The 23593-nt window shown below is 40.1% G+C and overlaps 2 protein-coding genes across 2 annotated transcripts; one reads left to right on the top strand and one right to left on the bottom strand.

The window, feature by feature from the left end:
• The first annotated feature begins 62 nt into the window (after positions 1–62).
• On the top strand, positions 63–12079 carry LOC103524959 (cytochrome P450 2U1-like). Its single transcript, XM_026820210.1, has 9 exons — positions 63–105; positions 1789–1932; positions 3635–3650; positions 3925–4051; positions 4604–4718; positions 5494–5637; positions 6181–6349; positions 6757–6764; positions 11898–12079. Exons 1-9 carry the CDS (start codon positions 63–65, stop codon positions 12077–12079), a joined length of 948 nt encoding a protein of 315 aa, XP_026676011.1.
• A 339-nt stretch (positions 12080–12418) lies between these two features.
• On the bottom strand, positions 12419–23043 carry LOC103524958 (protein patched-like; the record flags this gene model as incomplete). Its single annotated transcript, XM_026820220.1, is given in 13 exon segments — positions 12419–12467; positions 13121–13224; positions 13581–13775; positions 14475–14582; positions 15125–15318; positions 15796–15979; positions 16362–16395; positions 16442–16650; positions 17289–17396; positions 18809–18967; positions 19487–19618; positions 22416–22566; positions 22922–23043. Coding segments are annotated over 13 exon segments (1749 nt in total), but the record flags the coding sequence as incomplete, so codon positions are not given.
• Between the last annotated feature and the right edge of the window lie 550 nt (positions 23044–23593).

Below are 23593 nucleotides of genomic sequence, written 5' to 3'. Positions count from 1 at the left end.
TGTAACGGGGGGACATATACAGGGTGTTCAGCTAAAGTAGAGCGCCACACTCATACGTCCTGATGAGGATATTTCATAGCGTACTTCCGGAGACGGACTGCATATGTAAGTACACACTGTATTAGTGTGCCAGGGTGTCTACAAAATGGCCCGTCCCTCCGGGGATTTTTTTAGCCCGTAGTTTATTCGATCGTGGTTAAAGAGAATCAGTACCCATGTACCTACCTAATTTGTTATCTAAATCTTTCTCGCTTTGAGTTCATAGGTCGTCGCGACAAATTTCAAGATCAGAGATCATTTGTGTGAGAAAATGTGAAAAAAATCCCCCAAACAACCAGTTTTTTGTTTTTTTTTTTTTTGTTTTTGTTTTTTGCCTTTTTGGTTTTTTGGACAAAATTTGCATCACCACTTTCGTGTTCCTGGTAAAAAGACAGACAGACACCGAAGCGAATACAATAGTCCGTCCCTATACCTTTTTACTTTCTATTTTTATTACTATTGTAATTTAATAAAGGAAGGACGGGCTAAAAATGGCCAGCTTAGTTATGTAGCTTGGTGGGTAGCACACCTACGTTGTGATCGCTTATAGGTCACAGGTTCGATTCCTTCCCCGGGCGGACTTTACCCTTGACAGATAAGGTTCGTTCTCAGAACGGCTGGCTTTCTTCTATCCTGTCTTCCTTCTATCTTCGCTGTCGAGACGACAAACAAAACTTACAGTTGAATCAATATTTCTACCCCAGAGGGAAATAGGAAGGAAGGAATTTTAATTGTGTTAAGCATAAATGCTTGTCACAAATGTCGTTCCCTGCTCAATGCACTACGCTAAGTTTTATGACTTGGCTTGGACTCGAACCACCAACCTCCAGATCCGAAGTCCACCGCGCTAACCACTACACCCAGAGGGACGAGGTAGGTAGCGCCTTGACCACTACACCACCGAGGTAGGTAGCGCCTTGACCACTACACCACCGAGGTAGGTAGCGCCTTGACCACTACACCACCGAGGTAGGTATTCCATACCTCGGCTGGGATTGAACCCACGCCCTCCTGTTTACCAGGCGAGCGCCTTGACCACTACACCACCGAGGTAGGTATTCCATACCTCGGCTGGGATTGAACCCACGCCCTCCTGTTTACCAGGCGAGCGCCTTGACCACTACACCACCGAGGCAGGTATGGGTAGGTACGTCTCTTATTATTAGCTATCTAATTAGGTTATTAAACTAACCCTGTATAATATTACATACGTACCTAGGTAGTAAGGTACCCAATTAGGATACAAAATTATGTACTGTAGATACATTTTTCATGTACCTGAACACATAATTATGTATTATGTACCTAATTATATGGTACATTTATGCCCGTAAACATAAAATACATAAGTTATATGTACATAATCATGTTTTCACTAATAAGTACATAGAAACGCTTCCTTATAATCTCTCTCTCTCTCTCTCTCTCTCTCTCTCTCTCTCTTCTACTCGTTTTTCTTCTTCTTCCACTTTTTTTTTTCTATTTCCGTGGGGACACCCCTTATGTTCTTAATACATACAACATGGGCTTCCTTAAGCCATATCTCTCTCTCTCTCTCTCTCTCCCACACCCCTTCTCTTTCTATCTCCCTTCCTCTCATCAATTCTCTTTCCTTTTAGACACTTCTACCCCCTTACGCTTTCGGAGTTTTGACCTCAGATTTGGATTTTTCCCAACTTTTTACATAAAAATCGACCATTTATTTATAATTTTTACCCATTTGCAACTGCTCCATTGTTTCTCTCTCAGATACTCTGATCTTCGTCTCAATCTGGTCTCTACTCTATGATGAATCTATATTTCCGGATCCACATCAATTCAAGCCGGAGAGATTCCTGAGTCCGGATGAACAACAGTTGGAGAAGGTTCAGATGTTTCTTCCATTCGGAACAGGTGAGTGAAACATGTTGGTGAAACACGTGAGTGCAACAGTGGTGAAACCCAAAACATGTCCATTTATAATTCAAAGAGGATTTTCTCTCTCTTTTTTTCCCTTATCCTATAGGAAGGAAAGTAATGTAATCGGGTCAAATTTTCGATGGTCAGTTTTTAAAGCCAAAACACGTTTTGAGGTCCCTAGAGCCTAAAGCTAAAGTTTCAGCCATTGGTTCGTGTGTGTGTCTGTCTGTAAACAAAATATCTCGAGAACGATAAGAGTCAGAGACTTGAAATTTGGTATGTAGCTGTCAAATTTAATGTGACAAGGATGCGACACGAAACTTTTAGATTCCCGGCGGGGCCGAGGTTTTTTTCGGCTCTGTGCTTGGAGTTCGGGATGCACTCAGCCTCGTGAGGACAATTGAGTAGCTACTTCAATCGAGTAGCGACCAGTGGCGGTATTACCAGAGTAAAAAGAAAAATTGTAGATATAGGTAGGTATGTCAGAAATAGTACAGGAGGCTATTAATAATGCTGTGATATCCACAAAAATTGTGAAGAAGTTCTCAGCTTCACCACAAATGAATCATGATGATATATTTAACTCTTTATTAAGATTTAACAATATTTACATTATTTACAAATACACAAAACAAAATGATAACAGAAAAACAAGAATAACAAATGAAAACGAAAATTAAATTTAAAAAAAAAAAAAATACAAATATTGAAAAAATCCGAACTCAGGGGTGGGATTATTGCCTAGGGCATTCTCTTCCATCCAACCCCTCTATTACCCTATCTAAAGAAAAAGAAGAACCATGAATCTTTTTTCTTTTTTAGGTATTAAGCAAGGTCCTAAATTTTTTTGTTATACCAAATACCATGTTATTTAACCCATAAAATAAACGAGACCTTGTTTAGACTGCGGGAGTAAAGGGACTTTTCAGTCTCATTCTAGCAGGAAACAAGGAGAAGGAGAGAGAGAGAGAGAGAGAGAGAGAGAGAGAGAGAGAGAGAGAGAGACAGAGGGAGAGAGAGAGACGGAGAGAGAGAGAGAAAAAGAAAAAGAGAGAAGGAGAGAGGATGTAAAGAGAAACTCATTTCCTCTCTGTTTTTTACCTTAAAGTTACAGAGAATAGATTTAAACAGAGAGAGAGAGAAAAAAAAAACTTTTTCGGGGTAAAAGTTAAAGTTTGCATGTTTCTGTTTCTAAAGAAAAGGGTTTTACCTTCCCCCACCCGACCCTAAATATCTCTGAAACTCCCCCCCCCACTCGGCCCTAAATATCCTGAAACTTCCCTTAAACTCATCCAGACCCTTATTTCCCTAACGTCTCTTGAACCTTTTGCAAACTAAACATGGAAAAAAGGTCAAAATAAGAAGGAGGAGGAGAAGAAGGAGGAGGAGAAGGAGGAGAAGGAGGAGAAGAAGAAGAAGAAGGAGAAGGAGAAGAAGGAGAAGGAGAAGGAGAAGGAGAAGAAGAAGAAGAAAGAAGAAGGAGGAGAAGGAGAAGGAGAAGGAGAAGAAGAAGAAAGAAGAAGGAGAAGAAGAAGGAGAAGAAGAAGAAAGTTACGAACTCTTTTCTTCTTTTGATATTCTTATCACTCAGAAGCGGTTTCTTCTTTTTCACAATAGCATGGAATTTCTCCCTGTTGAGTTGTCCATTTACTGACTTGGGTCCCTGTGTCCCTCTTTAAGGCTTTGACGTTTTCAGTTGCCGTACCGGCTTCGCCCAGGGTGACTATAATTAATCAAAATAATTGATAAGAAACTAAAAAAATCGTGATTTTATTATTGAACGAATCAAGAAACATCATTAAAAAAAATGTCATAAGTGGGTCTCGATCTTGCAACCTCCACCTTGCTAGCCATATATAAATATAAGGTGGTACGTCAAAATCTCTGAAAATTTCAAGTGGTACATGTTTACTAAAAGGTTGAGAACCCCTGTTCTATTCTATACCATTCCATTCTATTCTATATCTATGAATTATATAATTACAGGTTGGGTGTTCTAGCAGGATCTAGTGTGACAGACAGCTTCCCTGTACTCAAGAAGTTAGTGAGGAAGTACCGAAATATTGATGAGAATGTGTTTGATTTCATTCGCGAAGTCCGGGGAATGATGAAGGTGAGTGAGAAATGTGCAGTGATTTTCTTTTGTGTGTTTCCGATGCGCGATAACTTCTTTTTCTTCGCCTTTTCCCGTGTTCAGACGGAATCGGCTTTTTTGACAGCCTCTCAATCAGCTCTAGAATGGTTGCTTTAGGCTGACATTTGGTTTTGCCCACCAAAAAAAAAAAAAAAAAAAAAAAAAAAAAACGAGTGGAGCTCTTCGCCCTCAATATTTGCTATATCTTTAGAATGGAAAATTTCAGGCCGATGTCCTCCCTATTTAAAGTCCCTCAAGCAAACTAAGCTGGTTCCCGTTTAGGTTCCCCAGGCCAGACCTAATACATAAAATTACCTATACCGTCCTAAAAGGAACTGTGAGAACGAACAGAGGGAACAGTAACACCGAAGGTCTCATCATCCCGAAAGAGAAGGGAGAAGGAAAACAGGATAGGAGAAAGCCAGCCGTTCCGAGAACAGGCAAGAATCGAACCCCTAGCGCTTACACAGCAGACGCGCTACGAACCAAGCTAACTAGGCTGGCTCTTGAATATTGAATGCCTATTTTCAGAAAAGTATCGAGGAGACCAAACCAAATCTGAGCGAGCATAGTGCTGAAGACTCGCGCTATCTGGTGGAATATTATCTGAACGAAATGAAACATAATGCTACCAATACCATGTCGGGTGAGTACTTTACATTATTTTGTGATGAGGCAGCCCAAGATCTAGGTCGCCGGTTCGATCCCCGCCCGGGCCGGATAATGAAGGAGCCCTTTATTAATTTTGCCAAGGTTATAATATCAAGCATTGTTAGCTTGGAAGGTGGCTCGTCTGCCTTGTAAGCGCTAGGTCGCGGGTTTGATTCCCGCCAGAGGCGAACTTTATCCTAAAAAAGATAAGGCTCATTATTCATTTTCGGAACGGTTGACTTTTTCCTGTCCTGTCCTCCTTCTTCTTTCGCTTTTGGGACGATAAGACCTCAGTTGTTATAGGTAATACAGTTCCCTCTACTGAAGAGTTTTGATAGAGGGAACTGTAATTGCTAAGGTCTGTCCCGAAAACGAAGAGAGGAGGATGGCAGGATAGGAGAAAACCAGCCGTTCCAAGAACGAACCTAACATTTAAGATAAAATCCGTACCGGGCGGAATTAACAGAGATAAGGATAGATAAAAAGTGAAATTGGTCCTCGGGAATTGTCTTTTTAACCTATTTTTTATTTATTATTTTTTTTTCTTCTAACCTATTTTTTTTTCTTCGCCTTTTCCCATGTTCAGACGGGGGTCAGCGTTTTTCGTCAGCCTCTCAATCAGCCCTAGCTAGGGTGATTGCTTTGGGCTGACATTTGGTTTTGGCTACAAATTTTGCGAGTGGAAGCCCTTTGCACTCATCCTTTGCTATTTCTTTAGCAAGGAATATCTCTAGCCTATACCGTTACGTTACCTCTTTCTTCCTCCACAGAGAATGATCTGACTATAATCGGCCTGGATTTTATCGCTGCTACCGTCAATTCTGTCAACTCTATCCTGGAGTTCTGCTTCATGTATTTGATATTGAATCCGTGGGTTCAGGATAAACTACACAAGGAAATAGATGAAGTACTGGGTAAGTAGAATTTACCTACCAGTAGCCAGTAGGTATAAAGGTGTGTCCACACATAGATGACCGGACATCAATCGACGTCGACACTGCCTCGGCAACTCGTCGACTGCTGTAGCAAAATAAATTTTGCACATTAATGTTGCTAGATTTTGTTCTAGCGTCTCTTGGGGTGCGGCACCTGTTGTTGATTTATCAGTTATCACCTCGTCAACCATGTTTGGACACACCTTTAGACTTTAGCCATACCTACACCTGAGAGCAGTCTAGCGTTTTGTTTCGTTCTTATTTGAACTCATCATCTAGTTCTTATTCGTTTCGTTCTTATTCGTTCTGAGAACAGAGAGCGTTTCGTTCTTATTTGAACTCATCATCTAGAGTCTAGACATAGCTCTGCAGGTGCAGGCTAAGAATTTGGAAGTGTTAAGAAGCGCGGTAGCGCCCCGCCAAGTCAAAAAAGTTAGGGAATCTAGAGATATTATACGCCACAGACCATGAAACTCACAATTGTGAACGGGCCTTAATTACTTACTCTTTATTCATTTCCAGGTACTCGTAAGATCCACCTGGGCACGGACAAGCACCGTTTACACTATCTACAGGCGGTGATTAACGAAGTGATACGAATTAACACGATCGCTCCCATGACCGCCACACATCGGTGTACTCAACACACTGACTTCTATGGCTATCGGATCCCTAAAGGTACGCCTAATAGGTCCTTATCACAACTTTTGACAGAGGGAAATGTAAATGCTAAGATCTTATCTTCCCCAAAGCGAAGAGAGAAGGAAGAAGACAGGATAGGAGAAAACCAGCCGTTCCGAGAACGAACCTTATCTGTTCAGGATATAGTCCGCCCCGACCGCCCGGAAATCAAATACGCGACTAAGGGCCGAATGCACATCAGTCGTACCTTAATGATAAGAAATTTCCTAAAATTCATATTTCATATGTATAGTGGATCCTAAACCCCTCCTGGTTACGCAAGCGCAATGTGTATTTCCGACTTTCTTTTACATTTTAATTTCAATACACTGACGTGCAGAAAATTTGGAACAGATTGACTTTAAAATGGCTGTAACGATGTTCAATGAAAACTGTCCTAATTTTTTTGCATTTCAGTGTATATTGTATCCATAGCAACTAAAAATCAAAGTATTAAATCAGAAGAAAATAAACAACATAGGTAGGAAAATGGATACCTTAAGGAAATAGGAAATCTTGAGGAAAAAGGGAACCTAAATCATTTAGGAACGACTGTGCATTCGGCCCATAGCGCTTACAAGGCAGACACGCTACCAACCAAGCTACCTAACATTTGTTTCGGCTTGGTAACCTAGGTTTGTTCCACGTTCGCTAACAACGAAATTCGACTGTAACATATCTGTTTGAGTAGTATGCTCTGTCATCTGGCAACCCAGACATTGGGCAGCACATCAATAAATTGTTATATTTAACTTCTTTACCTACATTCTTATTTTGTTCTTCATATCTACGACCTACCTAATCCAAAGTTCACAATTTCGGGTTCTTGCTGTTTTGTAAATTAAAAAAACTTCTTCATTCTTCTTCTCAAACATTTCAGCCTTGGCTCATTGAAATGACAGTGCTAATAAGTTCATGAAAGATATTTGATATACATGATAGATATTATTTAACTTCTTTACCTACATTCTTATTTTGTTCTTCATATCTACGACCTACCTAATCCAAAGTTCACAATTTCGGGTTCTTGCTGTTCTGTAAATTAAAAAACTTCTTCATTCTTCTTCTCAAACATTTCAGCCTCGGCTCATCGAAATGCCAGTGCTAATAAGTTCATGAAAGATATTTGATGATTCCAAAACGGTAGTAAGGAAACCCCAAAAAAATTTCAAATTTGGCTTTCATTCTGCTGACATTCTTCCAAATCTGTTCAATATTTTGCCTACCCCTAATTTACCCGATTTTGAAAATTTGGACCGATTGCAATACTTTCATTACTAGTATAGCTCCGCTATACTGTATGCCTCGGCTGGAATCGACCCCACGTCCTCCTGTTTACCAGGCAAGTGTCTTGACCACTACGCCACCGAGGCAGGTACATACGAGTATGTAAATGATTCCAAAACGGTAGCAAGGAAACCCCAGAAAAATTACAAATGTGGCTTTCATTCTGCTGACATCCTTCCAAATCTGTTCAATATTTTGCCTACCCCTAATTTATTTTTTATTGACTTGGCATAGTGCAGTACTACTAAACCACCATAAAAAATTCCAAGGGAGATGTTTTACAATTTTTACATAATTGTTTATGGATCTAAAATTTTTGAAAATTTGGACCGATTGCAATACTTTCTCATTACCTTGTATAGGTTCCCTATACGTAAGGGTAATAGAAAGTAAAAATTCCAAGGGAGATGTTTTACAATTTTTACATAATTGTTTATGGATCAAAAAACATTTTTTTGAAGTTGCTCAGAAGTATCTCTGATATAAACCCTCGTTGACCTTTCTTGATAACCCCCAACGATTTGATGAAATTCAAAGCATGAACAATGCTCGTAAATGTGTGTAGGTATACCTTGTGTTCTTCTTTGGTTTATGTAATAACGGCGAATCTATTGTAAGACTTTTGGTCGTGATGAGATGACAGTCGACGTCTAAGGTAGATGGGTGGACTTTGGAATTTAGCATTCTCAGAGATGCGATGATGTTGATTTCATGACGTGTGCTATTTATTGAGGAACACACAGGACGTAAATATGATTTGAAGGATATAGCTTTTACAACTTTACAGTTGTATGCACAGTTGAATAGTTGTATGGGTTTAAGTTTTAAGGAATTACACTAAAGTTGTTGTTTTTTTCCAATAAATAGTACAACTTTACAGTTGTATGCACAGTTGAATAGTTGTATGGGTTTAAGTTTTAAGGAATTACACTAAAGTTGTTGTTTTTTTTTTCAATAAATAACTTTTACAACTTTACAGTTGTATGCACAGTTGAATAGTTGTATGGGTTTAAGTTTTAAGGAATTACACTAAAGTTGTTGTTTTTTTTTCCAATAAATAGAAGTTGTAACAAGTTCTATCTTCCACATTTGTAACAGTGATTTTTTTTCAAGAGGTTTAATCGAGGGAACTAAACTGCCAAGGTCTTATAGTTTCGAAATCGAAGAGAGAAGACAGGATGGGAGAAAGCCAGCCGTTCAGCGAACGAACATTATCCGTTCAGGATAAATTTCGCCTTGGGCGGGAATCTAACCCGCGGCCTAGCGCTTACAAGGCAGACGCGCGGGTAGCTAACTCGGCTGGCTATTGGTAACATTGATTCATCAACCGTTCGCCTGCCATACTTATCAGCCGATTCAGTCGTCCGCCACTGCTAATGCCAGTCGCAATTCCAATCGCTAATATTTCCATATTTCGCGAACTTTTATTCCTTTTATATTGTAAAGTCACGTCATGATTGGTAACATTGGCTAATCCGATATAGTAAAGATAGCATCAGACTTTCTATCTTCTGTGTTCTGATGATATCGCGGACGTCAGATCGGAATGTAATGCGATGAGAAAATGTTAACAAAGCCCGTCAACCCGAAGCAAGAGTGTTGTTTGTTGTTTTGCAGACGGAAGGCCCCGGGTTGAACTCTTGGTTCGACCGAAACTTTCCTCTCAGTTGACGTTGGTTGTTTTTTCGACTTCTAGATACCGAGATAAATCGATTTAAAAAATACCGGTAAATCGTGAACTTTGACGTCACGGCATACGCTCCCTTAGGTGATGACGTCATAATTCATACCTCTTTGAACTTTTTCATTAGAACGGCAATTAAAAATTGAATTTTCGACCTTTTAAAGTTACCCAAAAAGGAAAAAAAAAAAAAAAAAAAAAAAAAAAAAAAAAAAAAAACTTGGAACTCAGACAGTAGTGGAGAAGTTGTTGGTTTTGGTGGATAGCATGTATGTATGTCCTTCCTCCGTATGTTCGGACCATAAGAGACACAATACTTCCCATTTAGGTGCTGCTTGCTGGGTCAACACGAGAACACCAGAAAGTAACCCGTTGAAATATTTGCAATCCAAACACGAGTGCAATTTTTGTCGATGGCGGTATTCGAACCCGGGATTGATTGATAATATTTGCTTTATTTTTATTAATTTACATTTTAATGATATCATAATTCTTTCCCTAAGCTACGATCTAACTTTTAATGGGGGTACTTCTGCATGGCAAGCAAGCGCGTTACCACTGGGCTATTGTACACCCGGGCTTTAATGTCGGGTGTTTTAGCATCTCCACTAATATTGGTTTCTGGTGGGGCGTTGTTTCCCAACAAAACACGCCACTGACAAAAGAGAAAAGAAAACATTGTGTGTGTGAGAGAGAGAGACGAACAATAGGAGAAAAAGTAAGAGGGAGGGAGGGAGGGAGGGAGGGAGAGAGAGAGAGAGAGAGAGAGAGAGAGAGGGAGAGAGAGAGAGAGAGAGAGAGAGAGAGAGAGAGAGAGGGAGAAGAAGGAGAAGGAGGGGAAGATGGAGATAATATTATAGGACAAAAAAGCTCACAATCTTCTGTACAATTAATTATTAAAATACCTTACTTTATGTACAAATAACTTAACTTTGGGAAAATCAAAATTGTAGAAAAAAAGTCCATAAAAAAAGTTACACAAAATATTATTGATTTACTATTTACATCTGATGAATTTTGAATAAAATGTCGAAAAAATAAATACATGTAATTATATCGTCAATTAAGAAAAAGATTCATTTTCCTATCCTAAAATCATAGGTAGGTAGGTAGATAGAAAAATATTATAACATTCTGGCATTAGGTTTATCTTTTTAATGCTTACTCAGTAATAATCTTAAAACCATCATCGAAATTAAACATACAAAAGCAAATTATCTTCCAATTAGGTAGGTACTTACAGCTTGAAACTAATAATTTAGCACTTTCTAGCGATAGAGAAAATGACAAACCAGCCTAGTTACTTGGTTGCTAGCACGTCTGCCTTGTAAGCGCTAGGCCGCAGGTTCAATTTCTGCCCGGAGCGGATTTTATCCTGAACGGATAATGTTTGTTCTCGGAACGGGTGGTTTTCTCCTATCCCGTTCCTTCTCTCATCGATTTCGGGACGATAAGACCATAGCAGTTACAGTTCCTCCTGTCAGAACTCTTGGAAAAAAAGGCGTATTCTTAAACACAAAAAGTTTCTAGGACTGAGAATTGGAAGGCAACATTAGGCAAATTCCCAGGGTCAGAATTGCAGTGAATGGGTTTCTTCAAATTAAATTGATCCCAAGGGCAAGGCAATGCCTATACCCTTGACAAATGGAGTGTGCCTGAAGGCATGTGATGTCTTCCAATCCAATCGAATTTCCCCGCCAGATTTCGCTGGTTTTCCTCTCATCTGCGCGGCGCGTGTAATTGAACTTTGAACTTGGTACTGGCAGTCACCGTGGTATATGTATATAATCCTCTGATTGGAGATAGGACTTGGTTTTTAAAACGCCATCAATGCAATAAATAGGTTGACCAAAATGTCATGAGGGGGAAAAAATCCCCTGATTAGCCAGCCAAATTAGGGGATTCTCAATTAGGGGGTTTTCTGTGGTTGATTCTCAAAATAAATATATTTAATTAGCCTGGTGGGTGCCGCGTTAACCTTAATTTGTAAGCGCTAGGTCGGGGGGTTTGATTTCCGCCCGGGGCGATCTATATCCTAAGAAGGTAAGGTTCTCGGAACGGCTAGTCTTCTCCTATCCTGTCCTCCTTCTATCTTCGATTTCGGGACGAAAAGGCCTCCGTTCTTACAGTTCCCTTTGTCAAACCTCTTTCAAAAATAAATAACTCAAGTTTTGGCTGTTTCTTACTGACGATATGTAGTTCTTCTTTCCACCATTTCCTTTCAATAAAGTTTTGAAAGATTCTTTTTCTTACCTGGGTTATAAGCTCGGTGATATCCCGCGTAGTATACAGATTATTCAGAGACACAGGTATCTGAGCGTATATTAGGGGTGCGGATTTGGGTATCTTCAGTTTATAATTCTTTTAGTTAAGACCGGTGCAACGCTTGGCGGCATTTTACCGCTTTTTGACGGTTTTCGGTGTAATTTAACAATATCTCGGGAACGGTATGAGCTTCTTCTTCTTCTTCTTCTTCTTCTTCTTCTTCCTCTTCTTCTTCTACTTCTTCTGCTTCGTCTTCTGCTGAAGCTTTCTTCAAGAGTTCTTTACTATGTAACCCCCCACCCCCCATTTTCTCTCTGCCCCTCAGGTAAGAGAATCTGCCCCGGGGATCAGCTGACCCGTCAGATCCTCCTCATCTACCTAACCACTCTACTGCAGAACTATTCCGTACACCGCGCCCCTCATGATCCTCTGCCAGACACTAGGGCCCAGGCTGGCTTTGTCAACTCGCCCAAACCCTTCCGAGTTATACTCAGAGAACGGAATTGAGTGATCATTAAATTGAACAATCGAGGGTTTAAGCAATCAAGGAATTGAGCGATCGAGAAATTGAACAATCAAGGATTTGTGTATTTGAGCAATCAAGGAATTGACCGTACACCGCGCCCCTCATGATCCTCTGCCAGACACTAGGGCCCAGGCTGGCTTTGTCAACTCGCCCAAACCCTTCCGAGTTATACTGAGAGAACGGAATTGAGTGATCAAGAAATTGAGTGATCATTAAATTGAACAATCGAGAGTTTAAGCAATCAAGGGATTGAGTGGTCGAGAAATAGAAAAATCAAGGATTTGGTTATTTGAGCAGACGAGAAATTGAACGATCGAAAATTAAACAATTAAGGATCTGTCTATTTGAGCAATCAAGGAATTGAGAGATCTAAAAATAGAACAATCAAGGATTTGTGTATTTGAGCAATCAAGGAATTTAGTGATCGAGAAAAAGAACGATCAAGGATTTGAAAATGCAATTTAAGGAATTGAGTAAGAGAGAAATTGAGCCAGCTTAGTTGTCTTGGAGGATAGCTCGTCTGACTTTTAACCGCTAGGTCACGGATTCAATATCCGCCTAGGGCGAACTTATTCTTAAGCAGATAAGGTTCGTTCTCGGAACGGCTGGCTTTCTCCTATCCTGTCTTCCTTCTCTCTTCGCCTTCGAGACGATAAGACCCTAGCAGTTACAGTTCCCTTTATCGGAAATCACTTCAAGAGAACTTTTTTCAATTCCTTTCCCAAGTTTTTTTTTTTATACAGACCTAAATAAAAAAGAAAATAAATAAAGGCCAGATTATTTTACTATTTATATTACTGTGGGCGTTATATTATTATTATTTTTTTTTTTACTTCCTTAATTTACACAAGACAGAAAATTTTTGGACATTGTTGAAAAAATAAAAATCAAATGATTATGTACAATCATTATAAAAATAAATTAAGAGAGTTAGCTTTGAATATTTTTCTTCTCGGATTTAGAAATAGTTTCAAAATAATAAAAATGGAAGTTGGAGAGAAAAGAGAAGAGTCTTCTTGGACGAGGGAGGAGGGGCAGGGTTGCGGTGGTTGGAATGACGGGGGCGTTTGGAGATGGGCTCCGGGGAGGGGGTCGAAATCCGGTTCATATGCGTGAGAGGGATGAGCTGTTGATGGAATGAAAGGGAGTTGAAATGGGTTAGATTATTTTTGAAAGAAAGATAGACTTTTTTTAAAGAAATCATTTGTAGACAAAACACACAAATAGATTTCCTCTAAATCTATCTAAATATTGTTGGCATAAGGGACATCTGGTTCTAAGATGACATATCTTACTCTTCCTTTTCGTACCATGCACTGCTGCTCTGATTCTCTCCTCTCTACCACTACTATTCTCTCCCATTTTTGGCTGGACCCTCTCTAGGGATGAGCTTTTTTTTTCTTCTTTTTTTTCTTCTTTTTTTTCTTCATTTTCTCCTATTGCATTCTTTTGCTTTCAATGTGTACTTAGCTATAGGAGCACCATGTAAAGCAGGCCCACCAGAACTATCCCGAACAACATATAGAAGAATATTCGCAGTATAAACTGGAATTCCGAGAATGCCAGGATGGATATGGCTACCAGTAGGATGAGACCGGCGTGTAGGACGACGCTATACATGTGTTCTATGCTGAGACGAACCCGACGGTCACGGTTACCGATACACGTGAGGAAACTCTGCAACACATGAGAGAAACAGATGGGAAATTAGAGAACAATGAAAAAGAGAGGAAAATCCGAAATTGAAATAGAAAAAAAAAAAATCACTTTAGGAGCGCAGCCGTAGAAGATCTAACTTGTATATATTTTTGTAAATAAAAATAACCAATTTATAGCTAGCCAGTGGCCAAAGATCGAATTGTATACGACTGTTTTTAATAATGATACAAATTACATCAGTCTCCAACCTCTGTGGTGTAGTGGCTAGCGTGGTGGACTTCGGATCTGGAGGTTTGTGGTTCGAGTCCGAGTCAAGTCATAAAATTTAGCGAAGTGCAATAAGCAGGGAACGACATTTGTGACAAGCATTTATGCTTAACACAATTATAGTTCTTTTTTTTTATTAGATCAGTCAGCGGCCGAAGGCCGATATCTATTTTTGACGAATGATATACATTTGGTTAGAGAGAGGCCGAAGGCCGGTATATTATATTTTTGAAGAGTGATGCAAATTTAGTTAGCCAGCGGCCGAAGGCCGGTATATATTTTTGAATAGAAATACAAATTTGGTTAACCAGCGGCCGAAGGCCGGTATGTATTTTTCAATAATGATATAGGTACATTTGGTTAGCCAGCGGCCGAAGGCCGATATATATTTTTGGAAAGTGAAGTAACTGTAGTTAGCCAGCGGCCGAAGGCCGTAAAATCCAGACTTACCAGACATATGTAGGATATGAAGTGTATGTAGATACCGCTGCTGTTGACTATGAGTACACAGGATATGGGGTTGAGCTTGATGTTCATTAGGTACATGACTAGAAGTAGCTGACTGCAATAAGTTGCGTGATTATTTATCCAGTATGAACTTTTCCAAGTCACCTTTGAATATCAATTCCATACCCGGTGAATTAATAATAATAAAAAAAAAATAATAAATAAATAAATAATAATAATACATCTTTTCTGAATTTGGTTTGTTTATTTGTTTCACCATAACACTCGAACGCTTAGTCGGATTTTGTTGAAATACCTTTTGATGAAATTCGCGAAATTTTGATGAAATTTGATGAAATTCGGCTTTGATTATGAAATTCATAATGAAAGAAATTTGCTTCTTATATTTTGGGCCGTGTCGGCCTTTAGAGGCTCCATAAGGACTCTTATTTTGAGAGAGTCCCACTGGCCTTTAACGAGACTTTTCCGCAGAAATGCAGTGTAAAAACCGGTTTTCTCGACTCTCGTTCTCATGGGTCTACGTCGTATCATGTCTCCCATGAATATATTTGCACAAAAATAGAAATATTTGCAAAAATCGTACTCAATTTTTTCCCCCGATTTTGAGAATCGAACCCGGGACCTTCGCTTACCTTAGGGTTGATGATACCATCCCGACTAACCAGTCTATTGTGTTTGATCAGACTCTTATCTACAGGGTTGTCCACGCGTCCGGTCTGTACTAGAAGTTTGTAGGCAAGTATGGAACTTTCTGAGGCGTTGGGAAACCAGCGCTCCTGAGTTATGCAGCCTGCCGCGTAGTCCTTGTCAAATGATTCCTGCAGACCTACGAACAGATGAGAATATTATTGGATTAGAGAATGGAAGAGAATCAATAATACAGGAAGTCAGCTCCCATGGCGTAGTGGTCACTGTGCTCGCCTTGCACGCGAGAGACCCGGCTTCTATTCCCAGCGGGGTCAAAAAATTTGTATCATACAAATGATTGAATCCGTGACTGGCTGTTGTGGGGTCCATGCAGCCTCGTGAGGGAAATGAGTAGCTATGTACAATTGTACATACATGCGCATAGCGACCGGTGCCAGCATGGTAGGTAAACATTGGATTTTAATATTGGGAAAATCCTACAATGCTGCAGTGAGCACCAAAGTTGTGATATACCTAATAACACAGGCGTTCCACTCTCCAAGTTAACTACCTAGCCTGGCTGTCCATTTTTACTTTCGTCAATACTTAAACAGCTCTTTGTAATCTTTGCCTCGGGGAGGCGAACCCGCAACCTTTAGACTGTGAGGCAACTTACCTAGTAGCCAGTCGCGGAACAGTTCCAGCCAGAAATTCCCTGGTAATCCCCCATCATCATTCTTGACTATGTTAGGTACTCGCATGAACGCTTGATGATAATCGTAAAGTAATCTCTGGTGGTTTGGATAGTCGAATGCGCTTTCTGTTACGAGAGAGGCTGTGTAGAAACCGAAATCACGGACCTGAGGGGAAGAGAAAAGCGATCATTGGTAAGGTTTATATTAGACATCCTATGTATTAACATTATTTCTTACCGTTTATATTATTTTTGATACTTGTATTGTCTTAACCCGACTCGAGTTTCGCCTACTTTTTAGGCTTCTTCATGGAAACAGTTCCCATGGGAAAAGTAGGCGAACCTCGAGTCGGGTGAAGACGATAAAAGTAGGTATCCAATATAATATAAACGGTAAGAAATAAGGGAAGAGAAAAGACAAATTCCTTTTTCTTTCAATATGAATGGTTTTAGTTTTGAAACCCCCAACTTTTAAAACCCCCCCCCCCCCAAAAAAAAGAGGGAACCTCTATCAAACCTCTCGAAAAAAACTGACTCAGCCGATTGACTTGAAACTTGGTCAGTCCCCAAATTGTGAGGAAGCTTTCAGCTTCAAATGTTTTCGTTGGTTTATAAATCTAAACCTTACCTAGATCTCCTCAGATCCAAGCTAACTATAGCCGGATATACGAGCAGTAGTACAAACATATTGAATAGAATGAGTATGGCTAGTTGTAAGTTAAATACGCGTAGGGCAGGTATGGGGATGAGAGAGGCAGAGAAGAAAGCCACTGATTTGCAGACGGAAGAGAGAATGATGGAGAGGCCTGTCTTGCGAAGCACGATGCCTGTGCATTCCTGTGAACATACCCCCCAAAAAAACACTTCGTGTTAAAAAATTAACGTCAAGAGTTACCCTCCACAAAAAGTACTGATATAAAAAAAAGACGTCAATGTGGAAAGAAAATAATAATTTTCCATCACTCCTACATCAATTTACTTATGAGGGAGAGATTGGATTGATTTCAAATTTTAAAATATTGTAGTCAGCTCCCATGGTAATGGTTAATGGTCACTGCGCTCGCCTTGCACGTGGGGTCAAAAAATTTGTATCATGCAAATGATTTATTCCGTGACTGGCTGTTGCGGGGCCCACTCAGCCTCGTGAGGAAAATGAGTACCTTTTTTTTATATGTAACCTTTTATTTATAAACAAATACATAATACAATTCAACATCATTACATACGACATACGAGTATAATACATGTTATGGCTTACTCTTTATCCATGGAGTATTAAAAAAAAAAAAAAAATACAGCTCTCTATCGGACCTATGTAATATACGCATAGCGACCGGTGCCAGCATGGTAGGTAAACATTGGGCGCTGGATTATTTGGACATTTGGAAAATCCTACAATGCTGCAGTGAGCACCAAAGTTGTGATATAATAACACAAAGAAAAGGAATTTATTGATTTTTATTTAAGATACTTACGTTTAGTTTGACGGAATCGAATTGATTCTTGGACGTATACTTGGCGAATGTCTTCGTTATGAGGAACATATCGTCCACACTAAGACCCAGCGCTAGAAATGGTACAATCTGGAAACGAAACATAATAACAGACATTAAGAACAAAGTCTGCAGATTCAGCCTAAGACTAGGAAAAACCGGCAGCACAAGATTGTCCTCATGGTCACCCATCCGGATAAAAATCAAGCAGAACGTTGCTTCACTTAAATGAACCATTGGAAACTGGAGCATTAAACAGGGAGTAGACCAGCTTAGTCTAGCTCGGTGAATTTTAACAGGGAGTATACCAGCGTGAATTTCTCTTGTTAAAGAAATAGCAAAGATTGAGTGTGAAGGGCATTCCACTCGTGAAATTTATAGCCAAAACCGAATGTCAGCCCAAAGCAATCACCCTACTTAGGGCTGATTGAGAAGCTGACGAAAAACGCCGACCCCGCGTCTGTACACGGGAAAAGGCGAAGAAAAATGCATTTAAAAACTCTTACCTGTGTGGTGGAGGCGTTAAACGGAATGCCCAGAATAGAGCAGAACCCAAGGCCCGCCAATATGGAGAATGATATTAGACAGCATCCCAATATGCCAACTCCAATACATAATCGTCCTGTGGCAGCCAATGTAGTCACGCTATTACGCCCAAAGAGGAATAATCCAAGGAATCTGGTTTTGTTTTCAACGAAATCCGGAGAGGTAAATACACCTCAAAAATTCCACTCAAATACCCTTAAATATTGACTTTAAATAATTATTGTATTCTTATTAGATAGATATTGTGATAGAAATTAGTGTCCGCCCTACACTTGGAGTTAGACCACGCTACGCCACTGCTGTCGAATTAGGACAGACATGTAGTCCATTTTTTATCTATTTTTACTGTTTTGATATAATGGAACAACTTGTTCTAAGCTGACAGTCTAAACAAAGCACTAGGTACTTATACTTGTTTTAGTTTTAAGTTTTAAAAAGGGGCCTAATAGAAGGAGCTGTAACTGCTAAGGTCTTGTCGTCTCGAAATCGAAGAAAGAAAAAGGACAGGTTAGGAGAAAAGCAGAAGTTCCGAGAACGATCTTTATCTGTTTAGGATGAGTTCCGAGAACGATCTTTATCTGTTTAGGATGAGTTCCGAGAACGATCTTTATCTGTTTAGGATGAGTTCCGAGAACGATCTTTATCTGTTTAGGATGAGTTTCGCCCGAGGCGAAAATCGCATCCGCGACATAGCAGATAGCACTTGTGAAGCAGATGCGCTTTCAAGCTATCTTCTTTCTATCCTGTCAGCCTCCGACTTCGGAACGAAAAGACCTTCGTTGTTACAGGAAAGGGAAGAGGGCACGGTTGATCCAGTGGTAACGCGCTTGCTTGCCATGCAGAAGGTCCCGGGTTCGAATCCCACCATCGACAAAAATTTGTACTAATTTGTACTCATTTTTCGATTGCAAATATTTCAACGGGTTACTTTCTGGTGTTGATTTAAAAACTCTTACCTGTGTGGTGGAGGCGTTAAACGGAATGCCCAGAATAGAGCAGAACCCAAGGCCCGCCAATATGGAGAATGAAATTAGACAGCATCCCAATATGCCAACTCCGGCCTGAGACTTGACGGGGTCCCAGTATTTGATGAGTGCCATAGCTACATAGATGATCTGGGAAAACGAAAATAAATTCAGAATGAAATTGGGAAAAAATTGATAATTCACTTGGAAGTGGATTACCACTCCCGTCCGTTGTACGGGAAGGGGGGCCGAGGCCCCCCTCCGTTCTCGGAACGGCTGGCTTTCTCCTATCCTGCCTTCCTTCTCTCTTCGATTTCGGGACGATAAGACCTTGCCTGGCAGTTACAGTTCCCCTCCAGCCTGAGACTTGACGGGGTCCCAGTATTTGATGAGTGCCATAGCTACATAGATGATCTGGGAAAACGAAAATAAATTCAGAATTAAATTAGGAAAAAATTGATAATTCACTTGGAAGTGGATTACCAGGCCCGTCCGTTGTTCGGGAAGGGGGGCCGAGGCCCGAGGCCCCCTCCGTTATCGGAACGGCTGGCTTTCTCCTATCCTACTTTCCTTCTCTCTTCGATTTCGGGACGATAAGACCTTGCCTGGCAGTTACAGTTCCCTCTATCAAACAAGAGTGTTTCGGCACACTTTCGTCCTCTAACTTACCATGAGCAGATATCCAAACACCAGTTTACTCCAGTTGACCCTACTGAATTGGCTGAGTATGTCATTTAGTGAGGCGGTAGAGAATGGTAGAACCTTGTACACATTGGCGTATGCAGCAGCTACTCGCTTTACCTGGAGAGAGAACCCCTACTGAATTGGCTGAGTATGTCATTTAGTGAGGCGGTAGAGAACGGTAGAACCTTGTACACATTGGCGTATGCAGCAGCTACTCGCTTTACCTGGGGAGAGAAACAATGAAATTTACTGATGGACTGCGCAAAATTTGGTTTGCCAAAACGACACAGGATAAAATTCAGATTAAAATTAAATTGAAATTAAATATGAGTTCATAGTTCTTATCAATACATGATCGACATGAGAATTCCGAGTAGGATTTCAGCTTGCATGCCGAGGACGTGTGCTCGTCTTCTTCTTCGTCGGATGTCATGAGGTCTTCGCCCAGGAGGGATTGGTCTTTGGGAGCCGCGGACCCAACCCAGCATTCCTAGAGGGGGAGAAGAAGAAATAAATAAAAAAGGGAAGGAATTTTAATTGTGTTGAGCATAAATGCTTGTCACAAATGTCGTTCCCTGTTTAATGCACTACGCTAAATTTTATGACTTGACTAGGACTCGAACCACCAACCTCCAGATCCAAAGTCCACGGCGCTAACCACTACACCACTGAGGTTGGTTAGAAGAAATAAATAAAATAAATAACAGACTAACAGTGCAATAGTCCTAAACTAAAATGGACGCGGCACACAAGGGATCAAGAAGAGACCGCCTTAAGAAAATAGCATGATTAATAACAACCCTACTAAAAACGTGCTTTTCATATGGAATCGGACCTGAGTTATCTGTGAGAATCCTGAATGTATTTATCTACTTTCAGTCCAGGATTCCAGATGGAAAACAAATTGGAATCTGGAGTTATATCCTTATAACGGAGAACGGTTCATGTCAAACAAGGAAAATACGAGGGTATAGTTCGAGGGGGACTTTTGCAAAAGCTTTGTCACCTTTCTTAATTACCATGGTTGGTTGAGAGACAAGATTGCTTACCATACACGAGAATAGAATAAGGTCCGGTGTTCGATTACCAGTTGGAAGAAACTAAAAGTGTGCTTAATTGTAGAGGTTCAAGAAGAAGAAGAAGAAGAAGAAGAAGAAGAAGAAGAAGAAGAAGAAGAAGAAGAAGAAGAAGAAGAAGAAAAACAATAATCGAGTTTTTTGTGACAATTCAATTCCATGCTAAAAATGTAGGACCCCACACCCCACATTCTTCCCAATAATTGGAAAGACAAGATTTTTGTCACCTCTACCTGGTGTCATTATAATGGGGCCACCACCATAATATACCCAAACCCAATCCCATAAAGCACCCACTTGGAGTTTTTTAATCGTAAAACCCACGCTGTTCAATAAAATGCGGCTCATGGCCGAGACTAGGTTTTTTTTAAGAGGTTTGACAGAGGGAACTGTAACTGCTAAGGTCTTATCGTCCCGAAATCGAAGAGAAAAGGAAGACAGGATAGGAGAAAACCAGCGTTCCGAGAACGAAGATTATCCCATGAGGATAAAATCCGCCCTGGGCGGGAATCGAACCCGCGGCCTAGCGCTTACAAGGCAGACGCGCTTCCAACTAAGCTAACTAGTTTTTATTGGTTGTTAAACTCATTAGATTTAAACAATCTGATTGGTTGATGGTAAATTTTAGACTAAAATTCAGCCAATCAGAATCAGTTAAAATTAAAATGATTTTAAAGTATTTTAAACTTCAATTGCCTGTCTAGGTTTATTTATTTAGAGTAGCTTTTAGAACTTGAAAGGTAGCGCCTGCCTTGAGGGATAGATCGCGTTTCCAGTTTTCCTCCCAAACCTATATGCCGCCCTTCATCTTCTTTTGGGCCATTACCTATTATACCTGTACACTTCATTTTGGTTTAAACTTTATCTCTTCATTTCTCATTCTTTAAAAAAAAAAAAAAAAAATCTTTCCAAATCATAAATAAAGAAAGAAGAAACTTGTCCTGGAGAGAAAGAAAGATTTTTTTCTTCTTCATTTTGAAGATTTCTTGTGAAGAAATTTAATAGAGACGTTCCAACTATTTCACCTTCTTCAAATTATTCCTTGGTTCTTCTTCTTCTTCCTTAACAATGTAAGGATTTCCTGCAATCTGATTGGTTCCTTCGTTTTGGGTTGATGACTCATTGCTGTCACATTGATCTGGATGAACTATAAGTAGGTATATGTACTTGTGGCCATTTACGAATGTTTTATAATGACACTTCAAAGGCCGAAACTTTTTAGATAGGAACTTAGTCTTCCATTCACATTGCTCAACTCCTCACATAACAAGCCCACTCCAAGGCTTAGGTGTAGAGGTAAACAGCCCTACAGGATGGGTTAAGCTGGTACGAATTTCTTCTTCTATTCACATTTTTGAACAAAAAGTAGAGTGAACAAAAAGCTTTGAAAAAGGAGAATCCATCTCCCCAGAAGTTGCACTCAGTTAGCTTAGGAGATGTACTATGTATTGTATATTGTTAAAAATAAAAGTAACATGTTTTCAATTCAATTCAATTCTGTTGCCTTCTGTTTTCTTACCTTTGAGTTATTCCTATACCTCTGTGTTATTGTCTTACCTCTGTGGAGAAGGTCTTCTGCCATTTCTCCCGTACTAGTTGTGCGTTCTCTGGGGTCCAGTCTATGTTATGTACTGGGTAGTTCTCTATCATTAGTTCATATACCTCTGTGTTCTATATTACCTCTGTGTTATTGTCTTACCTCTGTGGAGAAGGTCTTCTGCCATTTCTCCAGTACTAGTTGTGCGTTCTCTGGGGTCCAGTCTATGTTATGTACTGGGTAGTTGTCTATCATTAGTTCATATAACTATGTGTTCTATATTACCTCTGTGTTCTCTTACCTCTGTGGAGAAGGTCTTCTGCCATTTCTCCAGTACGAGTTGTGCGTTCTCTGGGGTCCAGTCGATGTTATGTACTCGATAGTTGTCTATCATTAGTTCATATAACTCGCGCGCCGTCATGAGTTGGATTACAGACTGGATGGAATGGGCTCTGGGGGGAAAAAATACAAAGTTAAGATTATTTATTTTTCTCGAGAAAAAAGTTATTCTGATTGGGAGACCTTGGCGATTGGTTTGCATTGCACAATCCTGAGAACAGTTATTCAGAACCGTCCAGGTAGAGGAAAGCCAGCCGTTTCGAGAACGAACCTTAATTGTTCAGTATAACGTTCGGTCCGGACGGAAATCGATGTCACTCTTTTACAAGACAGGCGTGCTGCACTCCAAGAAAAATAAGCTGACCATTCAAAATGAAATACCAAATACCCCTTGTTGAATCAGGGATTCAGGGGTTTTCGAATTCCGAGACTAGAGTTCTCTTGGCCGGGACTATTACGCCCTCTTACCTTTGGATGTGACCGGTGCGGTTCTTCTTGGCCCCGCCGACTATTAGATTCTCCGGCCAATGCATGTAGTTGGCCGCGAATCCATAGCATCCTCCCGTTAGCTCGGCCCCAATATTTGGCATCTGAAACACAAGGGAGAGAAACATGGGATAAGTTAGCCGTAAGCTGAGTTGAAACCAGCAAAAAAGAACATTCAAGGTTTGTCCACAGCGCTAGGTCGCAGATTAGATTGCGGCCGGAGCGGACTTTATTTGAAGCAGATTAGATTCGTTCTCGGAACGGCTGGCTTCTCCTATCCTGTCCCTCCTTCTCTCTCTTTGCTTTCGTTACAATTCCCGATATAAAACCACAAGAGAGAGAGAGAGAGAGAGAGAGAGAGAGAGAATGACGGACGGAGAATTATTATTCGACCAAAGTCTTCATTTGACAAAGTTAGTGGTCCTAGCAGAACCTAAGCAAAACATAATCCTAACTAATCCTCTTGGGTGGTCTACGAACTCCACATAAAATGATCAAATAAATCTGTCTAATCACGACAGAAAAAACTCGAGGGAATTAAAAAGTATCAATTCCATTATTTCCACTGCTGAAATATATCAGGCTATTAAAAATCAAGATAATAAAAGATTTTTTTAGGTTTAACTTCACTGTAAATTTAAAAATAATAAATTA

The sequence above is a fragment of the Diaphorina citri genome, unplaced genomic scaffold (genome assembly GCF_000475195.1).
Source record: "Diaphorina citri unplaced genomic scaffold, Diaci psyllid genome assembly version 1.1 scaffold129, whole genome shotgun sequence".
Lineage (NCBI taxonomy): Eukaryota > Metazoa > Arthropoda > Insecta > Hemiptera > Psyllidae > Diaphorina > Diaphorina citri.
Note: the sequence above shows the minus strand (reverse complement) of the source record. Positions and strands in the feature narration are given on the sequence as shown.